Source organism: Rhododendron vialii, chromosome 2a (assembly GCF_030253575.1).
Source record: "Rhododendron vialii isolate Sample 1 chromosome 2a, ASM3025357v1".
Classification (NCBI taxonomy): Eukaryota; Viridiplantae; Streptophyta; class Magnoliopsida; order Ericales; family Ericaceae; genus Rhododendron; species Rhododendron vialii.
Genome location: NC_080558.1, coordinates 1,838,742 through 1,865,064, shown reverse-complemented (window position 1 = coordinate 1,865,064; position 26,323 = coordinate 1,838,742). Strand labels below are relative to the sequence as shown.

General features: G+C 38.3%; 5 protein-coding genes across 5 annotated transcripts; 2 read left to right on the top strand and 3 right to left on the bottom strand.

Moving 5' to 3' along the window:
* The first annotated feature begins 960 nt into the window (after positions 1-960).
* On the top strand, positions 961-3,902 carry LOC131316240 (uncharacterized). Its single transcript, XM_058345541.1, has 2 exons — positions 961-3,189; positions 3,286-3,902. The coding sequence occupies exons 1-2, from the start codon at positions 1,120-1,122 to the stop codon at positions 3,724-3,726; spliced, it is 2,511 nt and encodes an 836-aa protein (XP_058201524.1). The 5' UTR covers positions 961-1,119; the 3' UTR covers positions 3,727-3,902.
* A 455-nt stretch (positions 3,903-4,357) lies between these two features.
* LOC131316242 (elongation factor Tu, mitochondrial-like) lies at positions 4,358-9,983 on the bottom strand. Its single transcript, XM_058345542.1, has 12 exons — positions 9,804-9,983; positions 8,286-8,361; positions 7,936-8,028; positions 7,706-7,780; positions 7,284-7,388; positions 7,084-7,174; positions 6,517-6,722; positions 6,026-6,109; positions 5,863-5,928; positions 5,714-5,776; positions 5,126-5,366; positions 4,358-4,837 (listed from the first exon to the last, which is right to left on the bottom strand). The coding sequence occupies exons 1-12, from the start codon at positions 9,953-9,955 to the stop codon at positions 4,767-4,769; spliced, it is 1,323 nt and encodes a 440-aa protein (XP_058201525.1). The 5' UTR covers positions 9,956-9,983; the 3' UTR covers positions 4,358-4,766.
* Positions 9,984-15,015: 5,032 nt separating this feature from the next.
* LOC131315995 (membrane protein PM19L) lies at positions 15,016-17,294 on the top strand. Its single transcript, XM_058345259.1, has 4 exons — positions 15,016-15,339; positions 15,811-16,030; positions 16,658-16,703; positions 16,829-17,294. Exons 1-4 carry the CDS (start codon positions 15,213-15,215, stop codon positions 16,952-16,954), a joined length of 519 nt encoding a protein of 172 aa, XP_058201242.1. The 5' UTR covers positions 15,016-15,212; the 3' UTR covers positions 16,955-17,294.
* Positions 17,295-19,165: 1,871 nt separating this feature from the next.
* Positions 19,166-20,407, bottom strand: LOC131316294 (F-box/kelch-repeat protein At3g23880-like). The gene has a single exon (XM_058345615.1). The coding sequence runs from the start codon at positions 20,405-20,407 to the stop codon at positions 19,166-19,168; it is 1,242 nt and encodes a 413-aa protein (XP_058201598.1).
* Positions 20,408-22,933: 2,526 nt separating this feature from the next.
* LOC131316292 (F-box protein CPR1-like) lies at positions 22,934-23,830 on the bottom strand. The gene has a single exon (XM_058345613.1). The coding sequence runs from the start codon at positions 23,828-23,830 to the stop codon at positions 22,934-22,936; it is 897 nt and encodes a 298-aa protein (XP_058201596.1).
* Positions 23,831-26,323: the final 2,493 nt, after the last annotated feature.

Below are 26,323 nucleotides of genomic sequence, written 5' to 3'. Positions count from 1 at the left end.
CTCTCTCTCAAGTTTCATAAGCCATGGCTTCTGGAGCAGGCAAATCTGCAGCATTCATGCTCTTAATCCTCAATCTCATACTGTACCTCGTTATTATTTTAATCTCTGGATGGGCCGTCAATCATGGGATCGAAAGAGCTCACGAAGCAGGTAATTTTTGCATTGTTTTCTGACAACAAAAACAATAGAAATTTGAAAATAATCATGGTTTCTACAAAATGCCTACCACTTAGGGGGTTCCACACAAATGACTAGACCTGCTCAATTTTTTAAAACATTTTTTTTAAGTATTCTTGTAAAAAAATCAGCTCCGTCAGATATCGGTAAAGACTTGATCGATTCCACGCCCAATTTCCAATTAGCAAATCGGACGTAGATCAAGAATTTGTCAATATCTGACGGAATTGATTTTTTACAGAGATGCTTAAGAAAATATTTTGAAAAAGTTTAATGGCTCCGATCATTTGAATGAGATCTCTAAATAGGTCCCATAATAAGCGGTGTACGCTTGGCTTACCCATAGTTTTATTGAATATGATTTAACTAACAAAGCATGGTAGGATAAAGATAGAATGAGTAGTTCGACACTTATCAACAAAGAATAGAAAGAGTAAACTCAACGATTTATGTAACATGACCTTTATACCCTATATCCATGGTCTGCGAACAGACCTCAAGAAGTGCGGTTTCGTCATTTTACATGTGGGTTCGTTCATGCAACAAGGAGTAGGATAAGAAGGCGAATAAAACAGGAAAAAAGCTTATGCCTTTTGGTTACAGAAAAAATGGGCTTTTGATTTTGGAAGTAATCTATCCATCAAGAGGAGAAATGGGGACACGAAAAGCCTAGAGAGAGAGAGAGCAAACAACAAAAACAGAAAACGAAATTCCTTAACGTTTTTCTTTCCTCCCCATTTTCAAAGAGCGTTCCGCAAGCACATTCTGCCAATTTATTATTCCTGGGCCCCACTCCTCCATTCCCTACTCCACCGCTGAAAGACAGCAACATTTACAATCCAAGACTCAACCTCAACCCCCCATTTCTAAACCCAAAATCCAACCTCATCTATCCACCCAGCAAAAGTAAAATACTAGACATAGCAGGTTCAATTTGATCCGATGGACGGTGGTCGAGACGAAGGAGAGGGAAGGGAAAGCATTCGTTTGCAGATCGACGTGCCTAGAGTTTTTGAACCACATAGCAGTATCGAACCACAGAGCAGTATCGACACGAAAAACAGTAGCAACTCAAATCCGGATTCCCCGTTGGGACCCACGGTCCATGCGCCGGAAAAGAAGCTAACTCTCTTTGCTCTCCGGCTAGCAGTGCTGGAACAAGCTGCTACGGGTTTAGGAACTCTGGGTTTTATCTGGGCAACGGTGGTTTTACTCGGTGGTTTTGCAGTCACCCTTGATAAAACAGATTTCTGGTTCATAACTATAATTCTGGTAATTGAGGGGACCCGGATATTCAGCCGGAGCCACGAGCTCGAATGGCAACAAAACCAAGCCACGTGGTCGATTGCAGGTGTCGGAATAAATAGTTTCCGTGCAATAAGATCAAGCTCACACTTTATAATAAAAGCCGTAAAGGGGATTTGTTTCCGTCCTATTGAGATGGTTCAGAAGCAGAGCCAACACAGTAGCAGAGAAATAAACAAGAGCATGCACCAGGAAAAGAGCCGGCCAAAGTGGGACCAGAAAAAGATGCCAAGTCGGATGTGGGAGACATCGGACGTTCCGATTCTGCCAATTTCCGAATGGGTCTTTCTCTCCAAGAATGTCAGCAAGGTTCTGTACTGGCTTCAGCTGGCATCGGCAACAACATGTGCAATATTGTCGCTAATGAAACTCGTAAAATGCAACTTTGGTGAAGTGGCAAAAGGAGATACTGACAAGAGGAACCGCAAAGCGGCTCTGATTATCTTCTACTCTTTGGCATTGGCAGAAGCATTATTGTTTCTCCTGGAGAAGGCATTTTGGGAATGGAAGGTGATTTACTGCAAACTGTTGGACGAAGTGAACAAGGAATGTGAGCTGGGGCCTTCAGGTATGGTTTCAATCAGAAAATTCTTCTATGATGCCTATTCGAGATGTGTATATGGAACCATTTTCAATGGATTAAAGATGGACATGGTCTCGTTCGCCATGGACCTTCTGGTTTCGAATTCACCAGATGAACAGCTTATTGGAATTAGGGTTTTACATAAATTCGCAACAAACGAGCGATTTTCTAACCATACCCTCCAGAAGATCGGAACAACGTTACTGGTGATGGAAAGGTTAGTCGAAATGCTGAATTGGAAAGATCTGGAAGAAGAAGAGATAAGGCGATCCGCGGCGGAGATATTATCACAATTAGCTGGTAAAAAGCAGAACGCCCTTCGGGTTTCGGGAATACCTGGTGCAATGGAGTCCATATCGTCTCTGCTTCAGAACCACAGGACGCCACATGGTGTAGCTGATGAAATCCCTGAGAAGATAATCATCCATGACAACGAGAGTTATAGTTTCTGGACATTCAATCAATTGGGACTTCTCATTCTAAAGAAACTTGCTCGGGACCATGATAACTGCGGAAAGATAGGGAACACAAGAGGACTTCTACCTAAAATAATAGACTTCACTCACGCGGGGGAGAGGTTACTGAAGGATCAAAATGTTACACTGTCCCAGATCAAGACAGTGAAACGGTCACTCCAAGTGCTGAAGATGCTGGCTAGCATGACAGGTACCACAGGGAAACAACTCAGGAATGAAATTTCTGAAGTTGTATTCACAATCAGCAATATCAGAGATATACTGAAGTATGGTGACAAACAGACGGAGTTGCAAAAACTAGGGATTGAGATTTTAACCAGTCTTGCAATGGAAGCAGATGCAAGAGAGATGATAGGGGGCACTGGCGGAGTCCTCAAAGAGCTTTTCAATATTTTCTTCAAACTGGGGATGCCTGAAAATCCGAACGATGTAAGAATCGCAGCAGGAGAAGCAATAGCAATGCTGGCATTTGAAAGCAATAGTAATTGTCGTAGAATTATAAAATTGAAGGCAATTGAAAAGCTGGTTGAAGCATTGGAAGTACCGTTTCCACGCATAAATGCAGCACGAATTTTAACGAATTTGTGCATCTACATTGGAGAAGACTGCTTCATGCAGCTAAGGGGAGTCATTAATGGAGCACCTATTGTAAGTTTTGCAACAACACCAAAGAACATACTCATTTTCTTCTAATCTGAAAGACAATAATGGAGGCAAAAATATGCAAAATCAATTCTATTGCAGGTGCTCAGATCAATCATGTCAGAAGAGAACAAATTGCAAGAAGTAATGGTGGGACTAGCAGCACGTGTTTTCAAATTTATGAGTAGTGAAGAATCAAGCATCATGTTCAAGAGAGCTGGCATTCAAGAGGCTGAATTGGCTAGGGCTCTGGTTCAGATTCTAAGAAAATATCCAATTCCAGCAACCAAAACTCCAAGAATAAGGAGGTTTGTCATAGAGTTGGCAATCTGGATGATGAGACACAAGGAAAGAAATGTTCAAATTTTCAAGGATCTGGGAATGAGAATGGACATTGAGTCTGTCATAGAGACAACTTCCGAGCTTGAAAGCTTCAATGTTTTCTCTGGTGCCGTTGGGATGAGCCGGCATAGCACAACGATTCACTCGCTAGTTGAAACCGCAATGAATTTACTGGATGACAAGCAATTTATGGTGATGTAGAGTAGCTTTTTTTCGGAATAATATTCTTTTTCTACTAGTCAGAGAAAAATGCAATAATGGTGTATGGATGCATGAAGCGTATAGGTTATTATTTTTATATGTACTAAATAAGTAACAGAAATGTCTATGATGCCATAATAAAGCTATATCTATTGAGAATTTATTATGCCCATAAATTCTGTTGAGAATCTTATGTGAAACAATTTCTACACACCTATGGTTACTTCACAGAAATCGGTCTAACATGTCAGTTTACAATTCCTTCTATCAGGCCGTTATAGACAGAGTCTTCTTTTTCACTTCGCAGATGGCTCGGAAGATGCTCAGACTCAGATTGGCTATTTTTCAACCTTATGAATATTGAAATGCTACATCCAACCTGATCACTAATCATCTTATTCACAATGCAAGTAATTCAAGTATTTTTCTTATGTCCATAAAACTGGAAACAAATATACGTAAACCCAGGAATAATACATTACCTTTAGATAGGCCGGAATCCTTTTGGATGGTAATACTATCCCTTCACCCTGAAGTCATATAATCAAATGCTACATAGAGCAAGATTGAAAGGACAACAAATAACACTAATTTTACAAGTCATGTCTTGTTGACCCGAACCAGTCAGACAGAACAATAAAGGAACAGGTTCATTCACACTAGACCTGAAGGCCGAAAGTCATAATTTCAACAAGGATCAGTAGATATCAATAAGCCTAACCACAAAGACATCATTGATATTTTCCACTGCTCGTTTCATGGACCTTAATTCATCCTAAATGAAGCGAGAAACATTCCTCAAATGCAGAAGTTTTCAATATGAACAGAAAGAAGGAAATAAACATTTCTCTGCACGTAATTCAAATAAATCAATATTCAACTTATTCACCTCTCTACCACTGGCTAAAGCAAGTGTCAACTCCTAAGTGCACTACATGTCCCTAATCACCTGAAATTGTACTTATCCTCATGATATCTGTTAACATCTTTCCTAAAATGAGTAGATACGAATATCGCTGTTAAGTGACATTAGCCGTATCTTAGCCAAGTACTTTTGAGACAACTCCTGCACCAACTGTTCTGCCTCCCTCTCTCAAAGCAAATCTTTGTCCTGTCGAAAAGCAATTGATCAGAACACACCCCGATGGATAAGGCTAGAAAAACACCATCAAAAACTGAAAAAAAATAAACCAATTGTAATCCTCATTTACCCCAAAAGTAGATTTGCTATATAAAACAAATACCTAAGGAGTCCAAAAGAAGGAAAATGGAGAGTCGTTTCAGTCAATAGTCCAAGGTAATAGGCTTGGGTAGGCATGTACCGTTCTGTAGTTGCAGCTCTAGCAGTCTTGCACTTACATCTTTTCGTTTTGTATTTATATTGAATTTATATACAAACCTGCTTCAAGAGGCACAGCTGAAAGGAGCTCAAAAACTGCAGCCACATTGTCACCAGGCATCACCATCTTAACATTTTCAGGCAATTCCACCTTCCCTGTAATATCTGCAGTCCTCATGTAGAATTGAGGCATATAGTTCGAGAAAAACGCAGTATGGCGGCCACCTTCATCTTTTGTGAGTACATAGATCTCCGCCTCAAAACGCTTATACGTTTTAAGGGTGCCAGGTTTTGCTACTACCTGTGAGATTTTCAACAATCATCACTAAAATTATGTGGGGAAGGATGGAAAATGAAAACTGAAAAGAGGAGAAGAAAAAAATGAAAATACTGACAATCCCTGGAATGGGGGAAATCCCCTTATAGTTATAGTGTTTAAACTAGAAAGCTTTTCTGTATAAGTGACCAAACCTTTTGTTTCACGATGTCAAGAAATATTAATCACGCCAATTATGTAGACCATACATGTTATTACTTCAGTAGTCAGATAAGATGATTGATTGATCAACTTTATGCAACGGAAAATTGCAACTTCGATGTGGTAATTTAAAAAAGGTGTCCTCGCACACCTTAGCCACTTTAACTCACCTGCCCTCTTTGTACCTCAGCACGTTTTAAACCACGTAGAAGAAGCCCCACGTTGTCCCCAGCCTACAAGATGAACAACATACACATAGCTTAATTAAGTCTGCATTGAAAATGAAGTCTCCAACCGTGTAATTAGACAGTGGTCATGCCTGTCCGCGATCCAAAATTTTCTTAAACATTTCTACACCAGTGACTGTAGTCTTCAGAGGCCCACCCTACGGAGAGACAGATGCAACATAATCAAACATTATCTAGCACAGCACGGATATGAGAGGTAAAACATTTATGCAATTGAGTTCTGAAACTAAGTACCTCCATCAACCCCAGGATTTCAATCTCCTCACCAACTTTGATGGTACCCTGTTCAACACGGCCAGTGACAACAGTGCCGCGTCCCTTCAAAAACAAAAACAAACACATCAATATTGAGGTGTCAATGACCATCAGGTCAAACATATATTCTGAAACAAAGTGTGGACAGTAATAGTAAAATTCTCAAGAAAGCCTGTGTTTCTAACATCCTCAACTCAAAGGATTGTGGGAGTTCGGTAAGCTTCAGTCTTGCCACAAATATCAAGTAATTGTAGGTTCCCCACATTCAGCTAGAGCTAGATCGTTTGCTGACACACTTCATATCATAATCCATATGTAGTTGTTCCTGTCTTCCTATACTAATTTAAGAAACTATCCCAAAACCAATAAATCACATGGTACCAACTTGCAGAAGTTTTACTGAGGCAATGATTCAAAAGGAAGCTTCATTTCAGTGAACAGATTGAAATTAATATGGATTTATGCATTACCTGAATCGAGAAAACATCTTCAACTGGCATTAAGAAAGGTTTATCAAGCTGGCGTACAGGATCGGTAATGTATTCATCCACAGCATCCATTAGTTTTAAAATAGCCTTTCTTCCAAGTTCATCATTTGTCCCCTGTAGGGCAGACAAAGCTGAACCCCGAACAATAGGAATTTCATCCCCAGGAAATTTGTAGAAGTTGAGCAGTTCTGAAACAACCAATTATTATGACAAGAGCAGTGAGTTTAGAGCAAAACAGTAACTACAGCCATGTTTTCTTGTCCGGATTAAAGCATCGGGTTGGACTATATATCCAACGGGACCACCTAGGTTTGGCCATTACTGGTTATCCCACAAAACATGGGACATACGATACACTTCATTGAGATGAGATTATTTATCCTAGTGGAATATACATCCCTTCAGTTTTAGTCCAATCAAACAAACATGACATGAGAACATATAATGAGATCATATGAAAGAGTTGCATCACATAAGCAAGCTGCAGAACTACTGAAATAAAGATGACAGCTAGTGCTAAAAGCACAATTGCTTTTATGGCCGTCATACCCCGGAGTTCCATCTCAACAAGTTCAAGTAGCTCTGAATCATCAACAGCATCAACTTTATTAAGAAAGCATACCAAAGATGGTACACCAACCTGAATCACATTACAATAATCGGAACTCATAAAAGAACACGGCTCTTTAAAATTAAGAATGTTCAATAGCTAGATACTCTTTGAAGCTGCTATGAAAGGAGTTGCCAACCTGGCGGGCAAGCAAAATATGTTCCTTGGTCTGTGGCATGGGTCCATCTAGAGCAGATACCACCAGGATGCCCCCGACCATTTGGGCAGCTCCAGTAATCATGTTCTGAGTTCAACCAAATGTATCTGGTAAATGAGAACTCCCAAAAGATGTATCACTGTGAGGTTATATTATTATGGTGTGCCCAAGGAAGCAAGAGACAACATAGCTTCAACACTGATGAATGGAAGAAGTGTAGCAAATAAAAATTTGACTAATATGACCACATGTCAGACAATATCAGCTGATGTAATGGCAAATATCAGTTTTGGAGGTCCGAAATTCCAGTATGCGTAGTTGAAACCTTGTTCCAAGTACACAAGGCCAGAAGCATAATACTATGTAGATCAAATAACAGTGAAAATCAAACTTAAAAAGCTTACTTTGACATAGTCTGCATGTCCTGGGCAGTCTACATGGGCATAGTGCCGCTTACCAGTTTCATACTCCACATGGCCCTGCATAAGCACGTTCAAGAGCTTGACTAAACTCATAGAGTTTTTCAAGGTATATTAACAAAAATTCAAGTCTGAGTTCAGCATAAATTCTGCTTCTTTTGACATATAAGACCAAAATCAAGGCACACATGCTAAAGCCCGAACTGTATCGTAACTGTAGCAATAGTAATTCCTCTCTTCTTCTCTTCCGGTGCTTTGTCAATCTCATCAAAAGCAACAGCCTTGGCTTTGCCTTCTTCTGCGAGCACCTACAGCAAAGTGGGTAAAATAACCATAAAAAGTTTTTTTTTTTTTTAGTCATCAAACATAAAAACTTATTCCCACTATTTACACTGTTAACCAGGAAATGCAAGCACAAAAGGTGCAACTTCCGGGTTTTAAACTGTTAGTATGCTCAGGGTGGTAATAGCATTTTCAAGTTGTTTTCTTGTGTAATAGTAGTGTAATTCGAGATCAGAAAAGGAAATCCATCTTAACCAATCACATGGCTATGTCAGTACTGAACCTTTGTGATTGCAGCAGTCAATGTAGTTTTTCCATGATCAACATGCCCAATGGTACCCACATTTACATGTGGTTTTCTGAAACAATAAAACCATACAAGGAAGAACCGTGAGAACCAGCAGGAATTGAGACAACTGAGTTATATATACAAATCAGTATATTGAGTACAAAGTTGCCATAACATCTGACACATAGTCAAGACTAGACACTTCCATTATTTCTTCAAAATTCACCAACCAACTCAAAAAGGAGTGAGCTCATGGAGGGATGTGGCATCTCCTATTCGATACAAGGTAGAACTATTCATTCAATTTTCTTTCCATCACCTCTGCTGTAGTATTTGAACAATCGTTTTCTATCACTAACCACACACAATCAAATAACAAGCAGCTTGATATCCCACAGCTTACTTTTTTGGTTCCAAAAATTGGGTAACTTCTTCATTGCACAACACATTTTAACATTTGAATTCTAGATGGAAGAAATCACCAATACAATGGGATGTCAACAGTCCACACACAGCTTTTGAGCTATATCTTAAATGACTATAGAAAGATTACCAACGTTACTTCATACCTCTAAGTCATCAGAAAGTAACAAAAATATGACCCGCCAATAGAAACAGATAAAAAATTCTCTTAGATTTCCATTGCTACTTTCCTCGAGAATAATTTTTTCTGGTAAATGTACATTCATAACAAACATATAGGAATCCTCTAGGATACTAACAAAAGAAAAAAAGGTTTTCCCTAATAAAAAGTTGAGATTTCTGGTATGGAAGAAGCCTGACAGAGTCGAAATCCACTCCCCCGTTGCATGTTAATTAAGATTTATATTATGTATCTTTCTCAGTGTTTGCACATCTATGTTATGATAAATTGTTCAAACAGTTAACTTTCATATTGGATTTGGTTTTCTATGTACATTGTTCTGCATACATGCTTATTTTTTAACGTTCTTCCTCGGCAAACAAATGAGAGTTACTAAAGATACAAACACAAGAGTCCAACTATTGGTACCATGGAAGGTACAGTTATGTACCGGCTCCTCATGTGGGGCCTACCACGAATTCCACACAAATAATCCAGCATGTTCATTTTGTTCATAGTAATTGTTCGATGTGCCCCCGTAAAAAATCATTTCATTCGGATGTCGATGTGTGTATGATCAATATATTCCATCGTTGGTCCAGGATTCACATTCAAGAATTCTGAACAAAACATTGAACGAATTGATGAAGCACTGTCCGAATTTTTAATGGGCATGTTACAAGATTATTCTGAACCAAAATGAAAATTACCCGAGGTGGGCCCTGCACAATTGGTATTTCACAATCTGTATTCACCATCGGTTGTAAATACAATTGCCAACACAGAATAAACAACAAAGGCAGTACATTGAGTAATTCAAGTAAACAACAACTAATCAAACTGAAAACTTTCCATCACAAATAAAATCATATATGATCATTGCTTATATACAGAAATTATCGAGGCCGTTTGATTAGTTTGAAACTCACGTTCGAGTGAAAGTGGCCATCGATCTCCGCAAGGGAGCGAATTCCCAAGCTCTTCCATTTCCGTACAGCGACTCGGTGGCAGCCGAATACTGTGCTGTGATCAGAGAGAGAAAGTGCTTCGAACTGCGAGCTCTGATCGCTGATGAAGCCATCGCGTGCGTGTGTGTATTGGTGTATCTATGTGTGCGATTGTGATGAGTATGGATATTTAGAAACTGGGTGCCGCTATTCGCAGCCCTTTATTTTTTTCCGTAGCCCATTACATTTCGGTAAATGGTTGTTGAAAATCATAAATAACATTTCGGTAAATTGCTGTTGAAAACAAGATTATATTTCGGTAACTACATGTCGAAAATATGTTCAACTTTCGGTAAACAACTGCTAAACATGTATTTTCGGTAAATATCTGTTGAAAAAAATATTATATTTCTGTAATTGGATGCTGAAAATATATCTCAATTTCGGTAACTAACTGTTGAGTATAATTAGAAATTTTTAACGAGCTATGGAAGTAAATAGAAGGCTGCGAATAGCAGCGCCCTAGAAACTCAGAGGAGTAACCGAGGTTGGGTAAACTATAGTTAACCCCCTCCAACTAAGCCTCGCGTGCACTTTGCTCCCTCTAACTTTTTTTTTTGGCACTCAACCCCCTCTAACTAACTGAAATTCAAACGATCATAACTTCAAACGGTCATAACTTCTTCGTCCGAAATCGAAAACATGCAAATTATATATCAATTTTGAGGTCTTGAAATCAGCTTTCTAATGACACCAAAATCACATCACAATTAAAAGCACACAGAAAGTTATGATCAAAAGAGTAAGGGCTGGTAGACAGAAAGACCGTTTTGATCATAACTTTCTATGTGCATTGAATCGTGATATGATTTTGGTGTCATTAGAAAGCTGACTTCAAGACCTCGAAATTGATATACAATTTGCATGTTTTCAATTTCAGACGAAGAAGTTATGACCGTTTGAATTTCACTTAGTTAGAGGGGGTTGAGTGTCAAATCAAAAAGTTACAGGGGACAAAATGTACCGGAAGCTTAGTTAAAGGGGGGTTAACTGTAGTTTACCCACAGAGGTTTATGGGGGTGCCTGCGACGGTTTAAGAGAGAGAGATGGGGGGGGGGGGGGGGGTAAATTACACTATTGGTACTCCATAGTTTTAGGAATATTTTACTTCACCTTTTCTTTTGTTTTTTTGGGTACTCAAAAGGGTGGAATGGAAGAGGCGACCAGGCGTAACAGTCCTTCCTTAGGGGTAAATGTAGGGACTCAGATCCACAGAAGGCCTAGTGATCGTCCCACCAATAGCTAGTAAAACACGATCGAGTTTTTTTTGGAAGGGCAAAGCGTGATGGAGCATATATCGTACTACTGGAAACTTGAACCTCTTGACCACCTCGATCACTTGGGGCTTGGGAGTAAGCTCTGAACTACTAGACAACCACCCTTGGTGGTATCTAGTTTACTTTTCATGGTTCCAATTTCATCATTTTAAAATAGCATCGAGTTTTATCAAATTGAATCTCAAATGTTCATTTTTATTTAATTGTGGTACATATGAGATATTTTGTAATATTTTAATTTTTGTACAAAAGACAATACATTGAAATTAAAGAGGAAACAATGAAATTCATCTCCATATTTTTTAACCATGGTATCACACATTCTTTTTTATTACTTAGTTGTGAATAAATTAAGATGTGAAATGAAATAATACTGAGAGACGAAAGAAAGAAGTGTGTATGGATATGTTTTCCAACTAGGGTTTTACAATTGTTCTAATTTGGTCTTGAATTATTTTGAATAATCTCCAACTATTTTAAAAAAAGCGAACCATGGCATTTAGTCCTTTACTAATTTTCCTTTTTGGGATTCTTTTTCAAGTTGAGATACACCGAAGGCAGGTGACGGAGGGACTACATTCAAGTAGACCAAAAGTGGTAAGGTTAAATTGATAAAATTGAGAGTGTGGAGGCCAAAGAAAAGAATTAGTAAAGTACAAGGACTTGATAATGCAAGTGGAAGTTATATTCTCCCGCGAATGAAACGGAAGCTGAAGCGCTCTCAAATGCCACGTGTAGACATCTTCGGACTATCTATTGATTGGGATTTCGGTAGAATTTACTGCGAAATTATTTTCCCACCCCTTTGTAACAATCACTAGAGGCTGGGCACACGCGATGCGTGTGCAAGTTGAATTTTCACAATATTTTTGTAAAAATACTTTCTACTTGCACACGCATCGCATGTGCCCCAGCCTCTAGTTAGTAATAACGGTACTTCGAGATGCGCCAACGGGTTCAAATTAAGTTTTTTTTTTTTTGTGTTTGCCTCACTGTCATGAAATTAACAAACCAAAAGCCACGCAACATACTCACTGAAGCGTTTTATTGAACACGTCAAGGACAAAACTCATATCCCTCTCCCTGCGTATCCTTCTTTTACTCCCCCACTCATCCTACTTTCTTTCTCACGTAGCCCTTTTCAGGTTTTCCTTTTGTGTAATACTACCTATCCTGATACATGATGGCCACGTGAATTATAGAAACAGGAGTTGGAAAATTTACTAATGGGAAGAAGATTATGAGAAAATGAACTTTTTCGTACCGATTTAAAAAAGAAAGAACTCTTTCATCTACTAATGGGGGAAAATGAAAGTCTACAAATAAGGGAGAGAAGATTGAGGGTGGACAAACCTGAGATGGTGGAAAGGTGGGTGATTTGCAGAAATTTGCCGGAAGAAGCAGCGAGGGAGAGGACGAAGAAGCAGGCAGGAACAAAACTTTTTGGCAGTTATAGCTTATGAAGAAGAAACGTGAAGGAAATAGAACTCTGTGTGTGGAGAAGAGGGGTGGAAGAGAAGAAGAGGGGATGTGTGGAGAAGAGGGGTGGAAGAGAAGAAGAGGGGAGTTCTGGCTGAGTTCACATCGTGGGGAGCAGTTGAAGAGCAGACTTATCCTTTTGCCCATAGTTAACTGCTGTGAATTGGATTCGAGGGAAATTTAGGGGTAAATTTTTAGATGGGTATTTTTGGAAATGAAAATACATGACAGGGAGACACCAAACTGGTGCCTGTTTGAATAGATGACACGAGAAGATTTTCAGTGCCGAGCGGATACCACGTGGTGCCTGTTTGACGCAGCCGGGCCTTCTATATTGGTTTTAGACGGCTCGAATTTTGAGAGAGAAAGAGGAGAGAGAGTGTTTCAATTTGGACCGTTCAATGAACTTTTGGACGGCCCGAATGTGGTGCTCGGGCACCACGTCGGCCAAGCAACGTGGTACCCACCCGACACCCAATTCAACCACAACACCAACCATAAGACTCTCACATAGCCAACACAGAATTAGCACTCCTGCTTCTGCCACCAAAAATTCCAGAATTCCTCTCCCTCCAGAGGTGGTAAACCCTCTAGAGTACTCCTCCGAATCTTTTGCCTTTGCAATGATCAATAGCCCGCTTAATTAATTTCCCTATTCCAAACCTCTGGAGTACTCCTCTCTGACTCTGAATCTGGAATCTGTTAAGGATGATCATCTGTCAAATGCTGCTCGAAAAGCTACAAGCAAAAAACTGTATATGTACCCTTTTTAGAAATAGTTTAAATCCTTGAAATGTTCTCCCATTTAGAATGCCACGATATAGCTTAAATTACCCTTTGAAAGTTTTATTTTTTTGGAGGCCAGTTTGCGTAAAACATAGAAGCAAAATATCCACTATTTGCATAAAGAAACTCGCCAATGTAGTTTGAAAAGGCATACACAATAATACATTAGAGAATTTTATTTTGGAAAGTGCTACAATACACACCCCTCATTTGGGTATGTATCATATGCACTCTCTTTGATTGCCATTAGATGCTTGAAAAATGAGTCTGACCGCAAAGTTGTCAATACCGTACCGGCCAGCGTACCGTTTTCACTACTGGAATGGTACGTACCGGTACCGGGCTGTATCCCGGTACCGTTTCGGATTTACCGCAATTAATATTTTATATATATATTTAATATATATCTACCATATTTAAGTATAAACATAAATAAAATGTAAAAAAAAAAAAAAGGGTAATTTTGTACCGGCCGGAACACCGGAATATGTCCGGAACAGGCCGGTATTGTCCGGTACACCCGGTATTGGCCGGAACAGGCCGGTATTTCAACCGGAACGGAACATGACTTTTTGTGTTCCGTTTACGCACCGGTACGGTACGTACCGGCCGGTACCGGCCGGTACGGAACGGATTTGACAACTTTGGTCTGGCCCTTTAAAATGTTACGATAGCTTATGATTCTAAAAATGTTATGAATCTATTGCTAAAAAGTTACGATTCATTCGTAAAAGTTACGATATGCACTAAAAAGTTATAATTTGTAAGAAAAATATTATGAATCAAAAGTTACGAATTTTTGGCATAAAAGTTACGATAGACTTAAAATGTTATGAATGACCCGTTCAACAGGTAATTTTTTATGATGTGGCACAATATGGACCATACAATAGGTGTATATGATATGCACCTTAAAGGGGTGTGTATTAAAGATTTCTCCATTTTTCAAAACCGTTTTTGTTGGTGCCAAAACTATTTTTGTTGATGCCAAAACTTTAGTGCACAAAAGACTTGTACCATTTGCAATGTACAAGACTTTTATGCACTAGAATATTGGCACAAACAAAAACAGTTTTGACATTATCACTACTCTAGATATATTATTAATTTTGTTAAAATTCTCGGTACAGTTTTTACATCACCGGTGTTTATTATGTACGTACCATTTTTATTTGAGACTGTGTTTTTTAATTGTTCCCACCGAAGAAAATTTTTGACTCCGCCACTAGCCATGCTTATAAGAACACCCAATAAATTTCCCCTTTTTAATCCGAAATCCTATAGAGCTCCATGCATAGAGGGAAAAACAACTTAACAAGGGCAAATATCAGCTAATCCTAATTAACTTTAATTTATACTCCAAACCATTTCTATCCTTGGAGCCACTGGAGATTATGCCTGATCATTACCTTCAAAGCTCCTTCGGAAATAAAGTTAGCCCAGTCATCCGGTTATTAATAAAACTTCATACACGTACTCCAAACAAAGTTAATTATTAATTTATTATACAGCTTTTTTTTTTTTTGATCAGAATTTATTATACAGCTTGAAAGGCCAAAGATATGCTTTCTTTCCAATGGGGCAAACCCAATAACAAAAGCAAGGAACTATTGCATTTCTTTGAACTAAAGGTATACAACTCTCCATTCTAATTTTAAAACCATGTTTTCAGGGTGAAGGATAGAAATATTCCTGGCTAGCTTATAAATTTCTCTCTCCAGATGAACAAGTTTGGCATTCCTCTCTCTCTCTCTCTCTCTCTCTCTCTCTCTCTCAAGTTTCATAAGCCATGGCTTCTGGAGCAGGCAAATCTGCAGCATTCATGCTCTTAATCGTCAATCTCATACTGTACCTCATTATTATTTTAATCTCTGGATGGGCCGTCAATCATGGGATCGAAAGAGCTCACGAAGCAGGTAATTTTTGCATTGTTTTCTGACAACAAAAACAATAGAAATTTGAAAATAATCATGGTTTCTACAAAATGCCTACCACTATACAGGCTCTGCGACTGTAGGTCCGGGAAAGCGTTCAATGTATGTAGTCTTACTCAGCAACCGGGGAGACTGTCCCTAACTCGAATCCGTGACTACCAGGTCACATGGTTTTGTACATTTTCCGAGTTTATTCAAAAAAAAAAAACAGGTCTCAAAGTATCTAAGAAATACTTTTCTACTAATGCGAATCACTTGCGTATTTTTTAGAAAATTTATTCGAAAAAAGTTCGTCGACAAACAATATTGTTTTCTTTTCAGCGTATGTCAAAGGTAGATTGTTTTCAAAATAAGAAAAAAAAAACTATGAAAACAGAACACATAGCAATACACCCCTGTTTTTGTTATGCGATACCAGCTATTTCGTGACAGAAACTTGAATGTTATTTGCAGCATCTGTGTTGTCAATTCCAGCTCGGATTTTCCCGATATACTTTCCGTTTGGTAACCTGGCCACCGGATTCTTCGTGATTTTTTCCCTCATTGCCGGAGCTGTTGGATTCATTACCTCATTCACTGGAATCCACAATGTGATTCAATGGAACGCACCTAACTTACATGCAGCTGCAGCCTCTTCTCTTGTAACATGGACCCTCACACTGCTTGCCATGGGGTAACAAATAAGTTTAACTTCCTGTTGCTTACTTGTACTTCATCTCCTTCACATATATATATATATATATATATATTTTTTTTTTTTTTGACTTTCTTCTTCCCAATTTGTTTGTCAATTGGGAGAATCTAACCTATTACGGGGCATCACACTTCTAAAATTTTGTTTTTTCATAAAAATGTCCTTCGATTCACATTGCACTAGTTACTTCAAATCATGAGTGAAGGGTAAAAGGGTCTTTTCATAAAATTTTATTCTTCGAAACATTAAGAAGTCAAAACGTGGACAAACAAACTAGATGGAGTCACGGAGGGAGTCTTATGGGGTAGTGATCATTAATTATCCATTTTTGAATACCATTGGAGATGAGGTCCGTAGATAATAGTATAGTCCATGTTATCAAATGGAATCCTATGTATATTATCTCATTTGAACACCATATTTCTCATAAATGGATCCTATAAAATCGAGCATTGAGCTTGAACTCGGCTCACATACAACTCAACTAACGATCAGTTCGATTGCCAAACTTGAAAATTTCAAGCCAACCAGGAAAATCAATATATTAGATTCAAATCCCTACAACTATCATCAATTTCCCCCTCCCTTTTTTTTTTGTGTATGCAGATTGGCATGCAAAGAGATCAATATAGGCTGGATAGATTCAAACTTGGTAAGCCACCGTTTTATGACCAGAAAAACTAAAGAAAATTACATTTTTTTTTTTAACTTGGTTATAAAATTGATCTTTAAAGATTGGTGATAATATTGGTTTGCATTATGATTGTATATTTGCAGCGTACTTTGGAAACCATAATGATAATTGTGAGCGGTACGCAATTGTTCTGCATGGGAGCGATCCATGCAGGGATTGAAGATGTGGTTGGAAGACAGATGACTGGCAGAGGCAGAGGCAGAGTTTGAGCTTGATATGTATAGATGCATAATTATATGATGTCTTACATGGCCCAAACTTACACAAAAAAAAAAAAAAAAAACCTTGATTACTTTTACTTGTTATTCTTTTATATATGCATTTCTTGGGTGTGTTTTAAGAGGATTGCAAAGGTCTGTTAAGGTGCATTGACCTCAGGTGGTGTGTGAAAGTTGTGATACTTCTGCCTTCTGCTTGAATTTACGAATTTCGAGTTTGATAAATACTTACCCGACACTTCGATAAGAGTATGAGATTCATGCTTCTATGTATGTTTAGTTGGACATTTACTAAGAAAATGTATTAAATCTCTGGTTTGGATTTACCATGAATTAGCGCATTCATGAACTATACAATATTATGCTTGAAATTTTCCAAGTTACTTTGTAACGACAATTTATCCGAGAAAAGTAGGAGAAATTCACTAGCAAATTTGTACTCCGCGCATATATCCATGCCATTGAGATGAAAATTGGATAAACATGACACTTGCACCCAACACTTGCACCCGAGTACATGTACGTAACATAAGATGGTTGGAATTTCTCCATGTGCTCAGTGACCCATTGGTCCTCTGCTTTGTTTTCATCAAGAAGCTTTCTCATCTTCCCATCGCTGATCGCTCTGCTTCTATTCCTCTTCCTCATTTCAGAGATATGACTGTCCAATAAGCAGAGCATGATGCTACAAACAAACTGAATGATCTTAACAATTGGGAAGACTACGTATGACGAAGCAGAAGTCTAAAATCAAGATAGTTAACCAGAACCCAACTAAGGGAAAGAACATCAAAAAGCAATCATATCAGTGTTTAAATTAACTGCATGGGGACACGTAAAGGTCGCGGTGTAACCATATGGGAAGTATCGAAAGATATGTAGCGGGAATCAAGCTACAATGATCGATAAACCAGTAAAACTTGAAATTTTCAAGCATACCAGGAAAACAATCGGATTCAAATTCGCACAACTATCTTCCATATTTGACTCCCTTTTCTCTGCAGATTGGCATGCAAACAGATCAATGTCCGCTGGACAGATTCGAAACAAGAAGTCCATGTAACGTAGATGCTTGAAATTTTTTCAAGTGCTCAGTGACCCATTGGTTATCATATGTTTTTGGCACTGCTTTGTTAACATAAAGACGGTATAAATCAAAATTAAGTTGTCCAAATAAGTCAAAGTTGTAGAGATAAGGCTACAAATAAGGATAACACTTCCATTTCACTACTAAGAAGCAAAATAAACAGAAATAGCTGCTTGAAAATTAAAGATTTTGGATAGAAAGAAGATGGAAAAAACCACATCTAAGGCCATCCACAGTGGTATAATCAAAAAAGGATAACCAAAAGTTGACACATTAGCTTTTGATTATTCACTTAAGAGGTTGTTAAGCTTAACAATGTTAAGCTTCACTATGGTCACTTCTAGTCCATAATCAAAATATGGGGTTCACTACAATTTCATTCTCTCTCCCCCCTGTTTTCCGTCATTCACTTCCCTCCATTTACGTTTTTTATGAGTTAAAATATATCGATTCCTTTTCTTAATTTTGAAAAAAAAATCGACGACTTCCTTGCCTCCTATTATGATTTTTTCCTTATTTTTTTTTTCAAGGGTGGGTAGTAGAAATAGGAAAGAAGAGTAAAACACCTTAATCCGGCGACGATGGATTGAATTATAGATGATCGAGAGATATGAGTTTCACTTTTGGAGGAAAAAAAAGAGAAATAGTTTGTTGGTGAAGTGAAAAAGATATAGAGTAGCGAAAAAGCTTGGCTACATAAAATTTTTATTCTTTAATTTTATTTTTTTAACCAAAAAAAAAAAGAGTGGGCGAAGAAGGGAAGAAGAAAATACTAGTTGAAACACGTGTGTATACAAATTTTGGAACTAGTTAACTTATGTGGTGTAGGATCCACAAATTTTGATTATTGAAAAATGTTGTTAGTTTTGGTTATCCAAAACTCAAAATTTGATTATTTCTAAGGATGTTGCTAAGTTTGATTATACCATTGTGAGTAATCTTTTGCACTAATATTGTTAACTTTAAAAACAATTGGCATTTGATTATACCACTGTGAATGGCCTAAGAATGTTTCTCATCTTCCCATCTTTCGGCTTCTACTGCCCTTCCTCATAACAGCGACAGCCAGAACCCCACTCCTTGGAGAGTACTGCAGGCTGCTCTTCGGAAGCTCGCTATTCACGTCCTTCCTCCACAGTACGCCAAGTGATGTAACTTTTAATTTTCATTTTATGAATGCAGCCGTTCAGGAAATACTCCTCATATGTTGCTTCGTCTCTTAGCTCTTCGTCTTCCCAAAGGTAATCGGTAGGTTTAACCAAACTTTCCTCGTATATAATGGCACCGACATTGTAAGAATGAGTTGGCATTGGTGTTGGAATTGGAATATCCCTAGTGGAATTGTCAACAGGATTGTACAAACTTATGTGCCAAATACCCTTCCTTTCGTCACACGGTGGTATTCTTAAAGCAAAAGCTTCACCGTTCTTGGTATAACCAGATGGCCAAAAATTTGATATGATGAACATACTAGTCCATGATTTTGCCACGCCATACTCCTTCATAGCCAACACCTCAATGTTGTTGCTTTCACTGTCGCCCAGATTTTCCGATCGAGACATACAAAGGCATCCATCCAGAACTCCCAAACCATAAATGACATCTCCGTCACTTTGCTTAGGTTGTGGCATGGGTACTTCTCTGAAACTACCCATCTGGGGATTGAAGTAAACGATTTGAGAATACTCCGATTTCTTCTCCTTAGCAACGTACCAATGCAGAAGTTCATTTACTGTGGGCCCTGGGTTGAAAGAACTAATAAAGTAGGAGGAACAGCCAACGTTTGTCCACTTTTTGCTCCTGAAACTACCAACCACCACGGATACAGATCCGAATACTGGAGGGTAACTGGGTGTAACAAGGACCATAACAACCTTGTACTCATCAGTAGAAGAATCATAGCAGAGTCCGGAAACAATGCAGAAATCATTGAAGATCAACCTGTCATAATGCAATACTTTCTTGAAGTAACTAGTCAGTGGATTCCACAAGAAAAAGTCACCGTCGATACCCACAAGCAATAACCCGTGGCAGGAACCGTAGATCGCTTGAGGTTTATTATACTGAGTACGTTGTTGGAATTCATCAAGTTTTTTCCCATGGGATTTTTCTAGGTCAATGGAGTGGAGTAAATCGTCAGAAAAAACAAGAAACATCTCTCTTCCTCTTTTTCTGGCAGAGATGTCGGAAATCAAAGAACGCCATTTCTTGGAAACACATTGAAATCGAGAAAGAGAATGGAGGGGTAACCTTGGTAATATTTGGAGAATGATTTCTTCAGGGATGTTTGGGAAACTGTGTTTTGCTTCATCTCTGGTGTTTCTTGATGCCTTCTTTTGTCTTCCTAGGGTTTCCATTCTCTTTCTCAGAACAGAATCTAGGGCTTGCGTTCTCTGTTTTCTGTTTTTATGGAGAAAGGATTGGGCTTGATTTGATTACTCGGGCTAGCTAAATAAATGGGTCACTGTGAATCTGAGACGTGAACAGCTCTTTTATAGACAATTTCATGGATACTTTTTATGTATCCTAACATTTTCGGTCTTGTTGACATCTCCTAGTTCTCCATATGTGGGAGAACAGTGTTCGAGCACCAACTTGGGCGTGTTGTGTTCAGGGCTATATATAGTCGAGCACCAACTTGGGCGTGTTGTGTTCAGGGCTATATATAGTCTTTGAAATCCCGTATGAACTAACCTGCTAATTTTGTATGTAATTAGGTGAATATATGGTGGTTGGATTTATAGCAATTGGATCATTTAGATTTTGGTGTAAAAAAGTGCTACCAAATGAGCATATTGGTATTGGATGCTATTGATCAAGACAAACATAGTGAGCTGAACCCCAATAAACAAGTGCCATTTATAACGTGCCAAAATGCTATGAAAAAGGACAATGGTATGTAGCATTCTTGTACCACTATAATTAATTCAGAAAGTGTAATGTTTAAAGAATGCTATTAAAGATTTAGAACCATACAGCGTTCGTGCACTGCTATAATAGAGTACTAATGGAGAACGTTCCAAAACGCTAACGCTATAAAAGAGGAAGAATTTATAGCATTAAAAAGGCATGGCACAACACGATTTAAAAAGGCACGGCATGGCAGGACACACGATTAATAAACGGGTCGGCATGACATGATTCAAAAAAGCACGGCAAGACATGACACGATAAAAAAGTCACGACACGACACGACATAACAAAACAGGCACGGCACGACACATCGCGATTAATTAATCGGGCACGGCACAACACGATACAATTTAAAAAAGGCACGGCCCGACACGTTACGATAAAGTAAAAAGGCCGAGCACGGAACACTTAAAGCACGGCATGACACGATACGAAACATGGTTGGCACGGAAGTTGAATGGCACAACACGGCACACACGTTTGACACCTCTATAGAGAGAGAGAGAGAGAGAGAGAGAGAGAGAGAGAGAGAGAGAGAAGTGGCTTCCGTGGCTAAAAAAACTCGCCAGCCTTGGCAAGGTAATGTTGCGTAGAGAAAATGGCGAGGCACCCCTTAAAAGTGTGTACCAGATGCACCTATTTTATAGTTCATTCATAATATTTTAGTATGTTTCGTAACTTTTGTTTTAGAATTCATAACCTTTCAGCAATACAAGTTGTAACATTTTTATTATGATTCATAACATTACTAAAATTGTAACTTTTTAGCAAAAAGATTCATAACATTTTCTGTATGATTCATACTAACATTTTGGGGGTGCATATGATATACACTTAAATAAGGGATGTGTATTGTAGTCATTCAAGGTTTGCTTAGTTGTTGGAGATGCTAACTCCCGCTGATGTATAAAAATATTTTCAAAATATGGAAGGGATTATTGAATACTTTTGGATCTAAGTAACGTTGATGCGTGGTACTTTCAAGCAATTAGGTAGAGGCAATTTATATAACATAACAGGTATTTTCACATGAGGCAAACCATATATCGTATAATTTCATTAGGGCTAAGCATGGATCAAATTGGTTCGATTTGGCGATATATGAATAGGGAACTAAATCAATTGCTGGAGATCATGGATTTTGATAACCAAATTACTGATCAGTGGAACTTATTGAACCGAGGATATCCCAATCCCTACATTGCAGGCTCCGTTTTGGCTTTGAACTACGGTTTCGATTATACATCGTTTCGTGACTACTTTAGTTATTTTTGAAATGGGCTTTGAACTACGGTTCCGATTATATTCGGTTTCGCGATTTCTTTAATTAAGCTTGAATTAAGACAGTGAAGACCACTGATTTGGTTTCCAACCAGTAATTAAGACAGTACGTGAAGACGCTTAGCATATTCTGTAGTTTGATTTTACCATGATTTAGACGTCGAACTCCTATGTTATGCATGAAATCTCCTCAGATACTTTGAAACGATTACGAGAAAATAAGAGAAATTCACTCACAAATTTGTACACTGTATTTGGGGATATCTCCATGTCCTTGAAATAAAATTAGATAAACCTAACACTTGGATGCATAGGCGCTCTCTTAACTCATACCAAGAGTCCATGTAACATACAAGCGGATACCTTTATGGACAAAAAATGAGTAGAACTTTTTCAGGTCGTCGGCTTTGTTATCATTAAAAATCTTAATTTAAGATGGTATAAATCAACATGAACTGTCCAAAGAATCGTAAATTCCCATCAAAACACACACACACACAAAAAGAAGCGAAACGAAACATAGCTGCTAAAAACATGAAATTTTGGATAGACAGGATATATGAAACTACTTGCTCCATTTGGAATGCTTTCTCATCTCCCTGTCTCTGCTTCTAATCCTCTTCCTCTTACCAGCCACACCCTCGTCTTGAGACACTGGCTATTCACGTACGTCATTCCACTTGTCGACGTCAATAAGTGTGTCTTTCCATTTTCGTTTTCCGATGGGATCCGTTCAGGAAATACTCCACATATGTTGCTTCTCCTCTTAGCTCTTCATCTTCCCAATTGTAATCGGTAGGTTTAACCACACTTTCCTCGTATATAATTAAATCGATGATGGAAAAATGAGTTCGCATTGGAGTCGGAATAGGAATATCCCTAGTTGAATTGTTAATTGGATTGTACACGCTTATGTGCCAAATATCCTTACTATCATCACCACGAGGAAGTGTCTTTAAAGCCAAAGCAGGTGCCTTTAAAGCCAAAGCTTCGCCTTTCCTGGTATAACCAAACGGCCTCAAATCTGATATGATGAACATAAGAGTCCAGGAATTTGCCATGCCGTACTCTTTCATCACCAGTACCTCAATTTTGTTGCATTCACCGTCGCTCGGATTTTCTGACCGAGACATACAAAGGCATTCATCCAGAACTCCCAAACCATAAACGACATCTCCATCACTTTGCTTAGCATGTGGCATCGGTACTTTTTTGAAAGTACCCATCTGGGTATTGAAGTAAACGATTTGAGAATACTTGGATTTCTCTACCTCAGAAACATACCAAAGCAGATGTTCATTTACTGTAGGCCCTGAACTAAACGACCTAATAATATAGGAGGAACAGTCAACTTCTGTCCAGCTTTTGGTTTTGAAACTACCAACGACCACATTTTTAGAAGCATATTCTGGAGAGTGACTGTATTCGTTAAGGACCATAACAACCTTGTAATCATCAGTGGAAGAATCATAGCAGAGTCCGGAAACAATATGGAAGTAAGCGAAGTAGTATCTGTCATAATGAAATACATTCTTGAAATAACTAGTCAGTGGATTCCACAAGAAAAGGTCATTGTCGATACCCATGAGCAGTAACCCGTTGCAGGAACCGTAGATTGCTCTATGGGAGTTTTTTTTATGTCTTCAGATTCATAGAGTTGTTTGCCGTGGGAGTTTTCTATGTCAATGGAGTGAAGTAAATCCTAAGAAACAACAAGAACCATATCTCTTCCTCTTTTTTTGGCAGAGAAGTCTGAAATCGAAGAAAACCATGTTTTGGAAACACATTTGAACCGAGAAAGAGAATTGAGGGGTAGCCTTTGGAGTATTTGAAGAATGATTTCTTCTGGGATATTTGGAAAATTTGGTTGTGCTTCATCTCTGGTGTTTCTTGCTGCCTTTCCTCCTCTACGTTGGATCTTACCCTTTCATTGTGAGAATGATTCGGTTTCCATGATCTCTCCTCTCGAAACTGTTTCAAGGTTACAGTTCTCTGGTGTTTCTTGTTCGAGGATTACTGGGGTTAGCTATATATAAGGAAGTAGTAATTGAACGGGTCATCTTACATAGGGCCGGCAATGAGTTTACCGGGGCCGATGGGAACTTTTTAGACCAAATCCTCTATATAAATCACGAAGAAAATCCTTTTCACAGGATAAAATCAACTTTAAAGAGAAATGTTATATGTATTTAAAAACATAAATTAAAAAAAATTGATAATCGTTTTGTTAGTTCAAAATGTATTACTTAAACATCGCTAATATATTCTTGCGTTTTTAGTGACTAAATAGTAATTAAGCTCTCATAGTAATTGGTCATAGCCATAATGTACATGTACAAAAATTTGGATGGCCATCTAAATTTGATAAAATTTGGGATCCCATGTGGCTGCATCCTCAGCGTATGTCCAAAGCTGGCTCTAAGTTGCACCACATGTACTGAATAATTTGATTAGGGTTGAGCATGCATCAAATTGATTGGGTTTTGTAATCAATCAAGAACCGAATCAATTTACACAAATCAAGGGTGGCGTGGGTTGGGGGTTGGCGGGAAGCCTTAACATTCACGTAGGACCGATCCCAGGAAACCAACGCCTATAGAAAACAGTTAGAATCAGCTAGGAGAGAGACCATTGGACGTGCCCATTAGGTGAATTGATCTCACATGGTTTATAAATTTAGGCCGAAGGGGACCATACTCACATAAAAGAGATGCTGAGGATTTGAATGTGACCTCCAGGTAACACTGTTTAATCAGAGCCGAGCTTGATGATATGAATTCCAATTTACATAAAATGATGGCAAGATTAAGAAGAAGATAGACAGCGTTATTGTCGATGACGAATGAAAGTCCGATTTTTTTTCCCCCTCTTTTAGAGCCTGAATTTTTTTCAAAAGATTTATCCGAAAAGTTATTCAGATCTCCCAATGTACCATGGAACATTGTCACGTATTACTCCCGACATAGTGTATTACTTCCAACTTAACAACGAATTTCGCTGGTGGAACAAAAGCGCTTACAAAAGCCAGGGCGGGAATCAAGCTAGAATGACAGATAAACCAGCAAAACTTAAAATTTTCAAGCCAACCAGGAAAACAATCAGCTTCAAATTCGTACGACTATCTTCCATCTTCCACTCCCTTTTCTGTGCAGATTGGAATGCAAATACATCAATGTCTGCCGGACAGATACAAAACAAGAAGTCCATGTAACAGAGATGGTATAAATAACCAATAAGCTGTCCAAATAAGTCAAAGTTGTAGAGATTATTCTAAAAATAAGAATAACACTTCCATTTCACCACTAAGAAGCATAAAAAGAGAAATAGCTGCTTGAAAATTAAAGATTTTGGATTAAAAAAAGATAGAAAACCACATCTAAGAATGCTTCTCATCTTCCCATCTTTCGGCTTCTACTGCCCTTCCTCTTATACATTTTAGAAATCAAAATTTTCATCACAGAATGCAATTGCTTCCCGCATTACTAGTTTCTTGGACTAATTTGAGTATGTGGGCGAGCACCGAGCGATTTAAATTTCTATTTAGTGGAAGATACATTAGGTTACAGAATAGCCACGAGATTAGGTGTAGTAGGCCTGCTAAGCTTCTCGGGCTCATATGCTTGATTCAAAGTGTTCAAACTTGTTCGGCTCATAAAGTTATGTAATAATCATAGTATTCGTGTTAGCATGAACAAAACACGTTTGGCTTAAAATTGAGAGACTAATATGATCTTTAAGTATAAACTTCAAGATATTTGTCTGAATTACACAAGTTTATATTCACCTGATCAGTGAGATTTGTTGCTTGTGCGACAAACTTGACGATTTGGATCACGTTTTTTACGTCAAAGATAATCTCCATGAAAAGAGCGGGCACAGTGCCCTCAGGTCCAAGAACCACAGATTACTTGCATATTTAACCATTTCTAAACTTTTGAATCATTTATACCTGAAAATCAAAACATATAGTATATGTCAATGAAACCTTCAAGGATGGAACTCATGGAATCGATTCGAACGGGCTTCTTGTGCCTCTCTTATGCTTTTAACAATCCTGAATAATGTCTAAAGGTTTGCAT

Coding starts and splice junctions, on each gene's coding strand:
- LOC131316240 (XM_058345541.1), top strand. CDS start 1,120: ATGGACGGTGGTCGAGACGAAGGAGAGGGAAGGGAAAGCATTCGTTTG. Junction 3,190..3,285: donor TCATTAATGGAGCACCTATT/GTAAGTTTTGCA, acceptor ATTCTATTGCAG/GTGCTCAGATCAATCATGTC.
- LOC131316242 (XM_058345542.1), bottom strand. CDS start 9,955: ATGGCTTCATCAGCGATCAGAGCTCGCAGTTCGAAGCACTTTCTCTCT. Junction 5,777..5,862: donor AAATTTTGGATCGCGGACAG/GCATGACCACTG, acceptor TTCATCTTGTAG/GCTGGGGACAACGTGGGGCT. Junction 4,838..5,125: donor AGCTGTGCCTCTTGAAGCAG/GTTTGTATATAA, acceptor GCTTTTCGACAG/GACAAAGATTTGCTTTGAGA.
- LOC131316294 (XM_058345615.1), bottom strand. CDS start 20,407: ATGGAAACCCTAGGAAGACAAAAGAAGGCATCAAGAAACACCAGAGAT.
- LOC131315995 (XM_058345259.1), top strand. CDS start 15,213: ATGGCTTCTGGAGCAGGCAAATCTGCAGCATTCATGCTCTTAATCGTC. Junction 15,340..15,810: donor CGAAAGAGCTCACGAAGCAG/GTAATTTTTGCA, acceptor TGTTATTTGCAG/CATCTGTGTTGTCAATTCCA. Junction 16,031..16,657: donor CTCACACTGCTTGCCATGGG/GTAACAAATAAG, acceptor TTGTGTATGCAG/ATTGGCATGCAAAGAGATCA.
- LOC131316292 (XM_058345613.1), bottom strand. CDS start 23,830: ATGGGTATCGACAATGACCTTTTCTTGTGGAATCCACTGACTAGTTAT.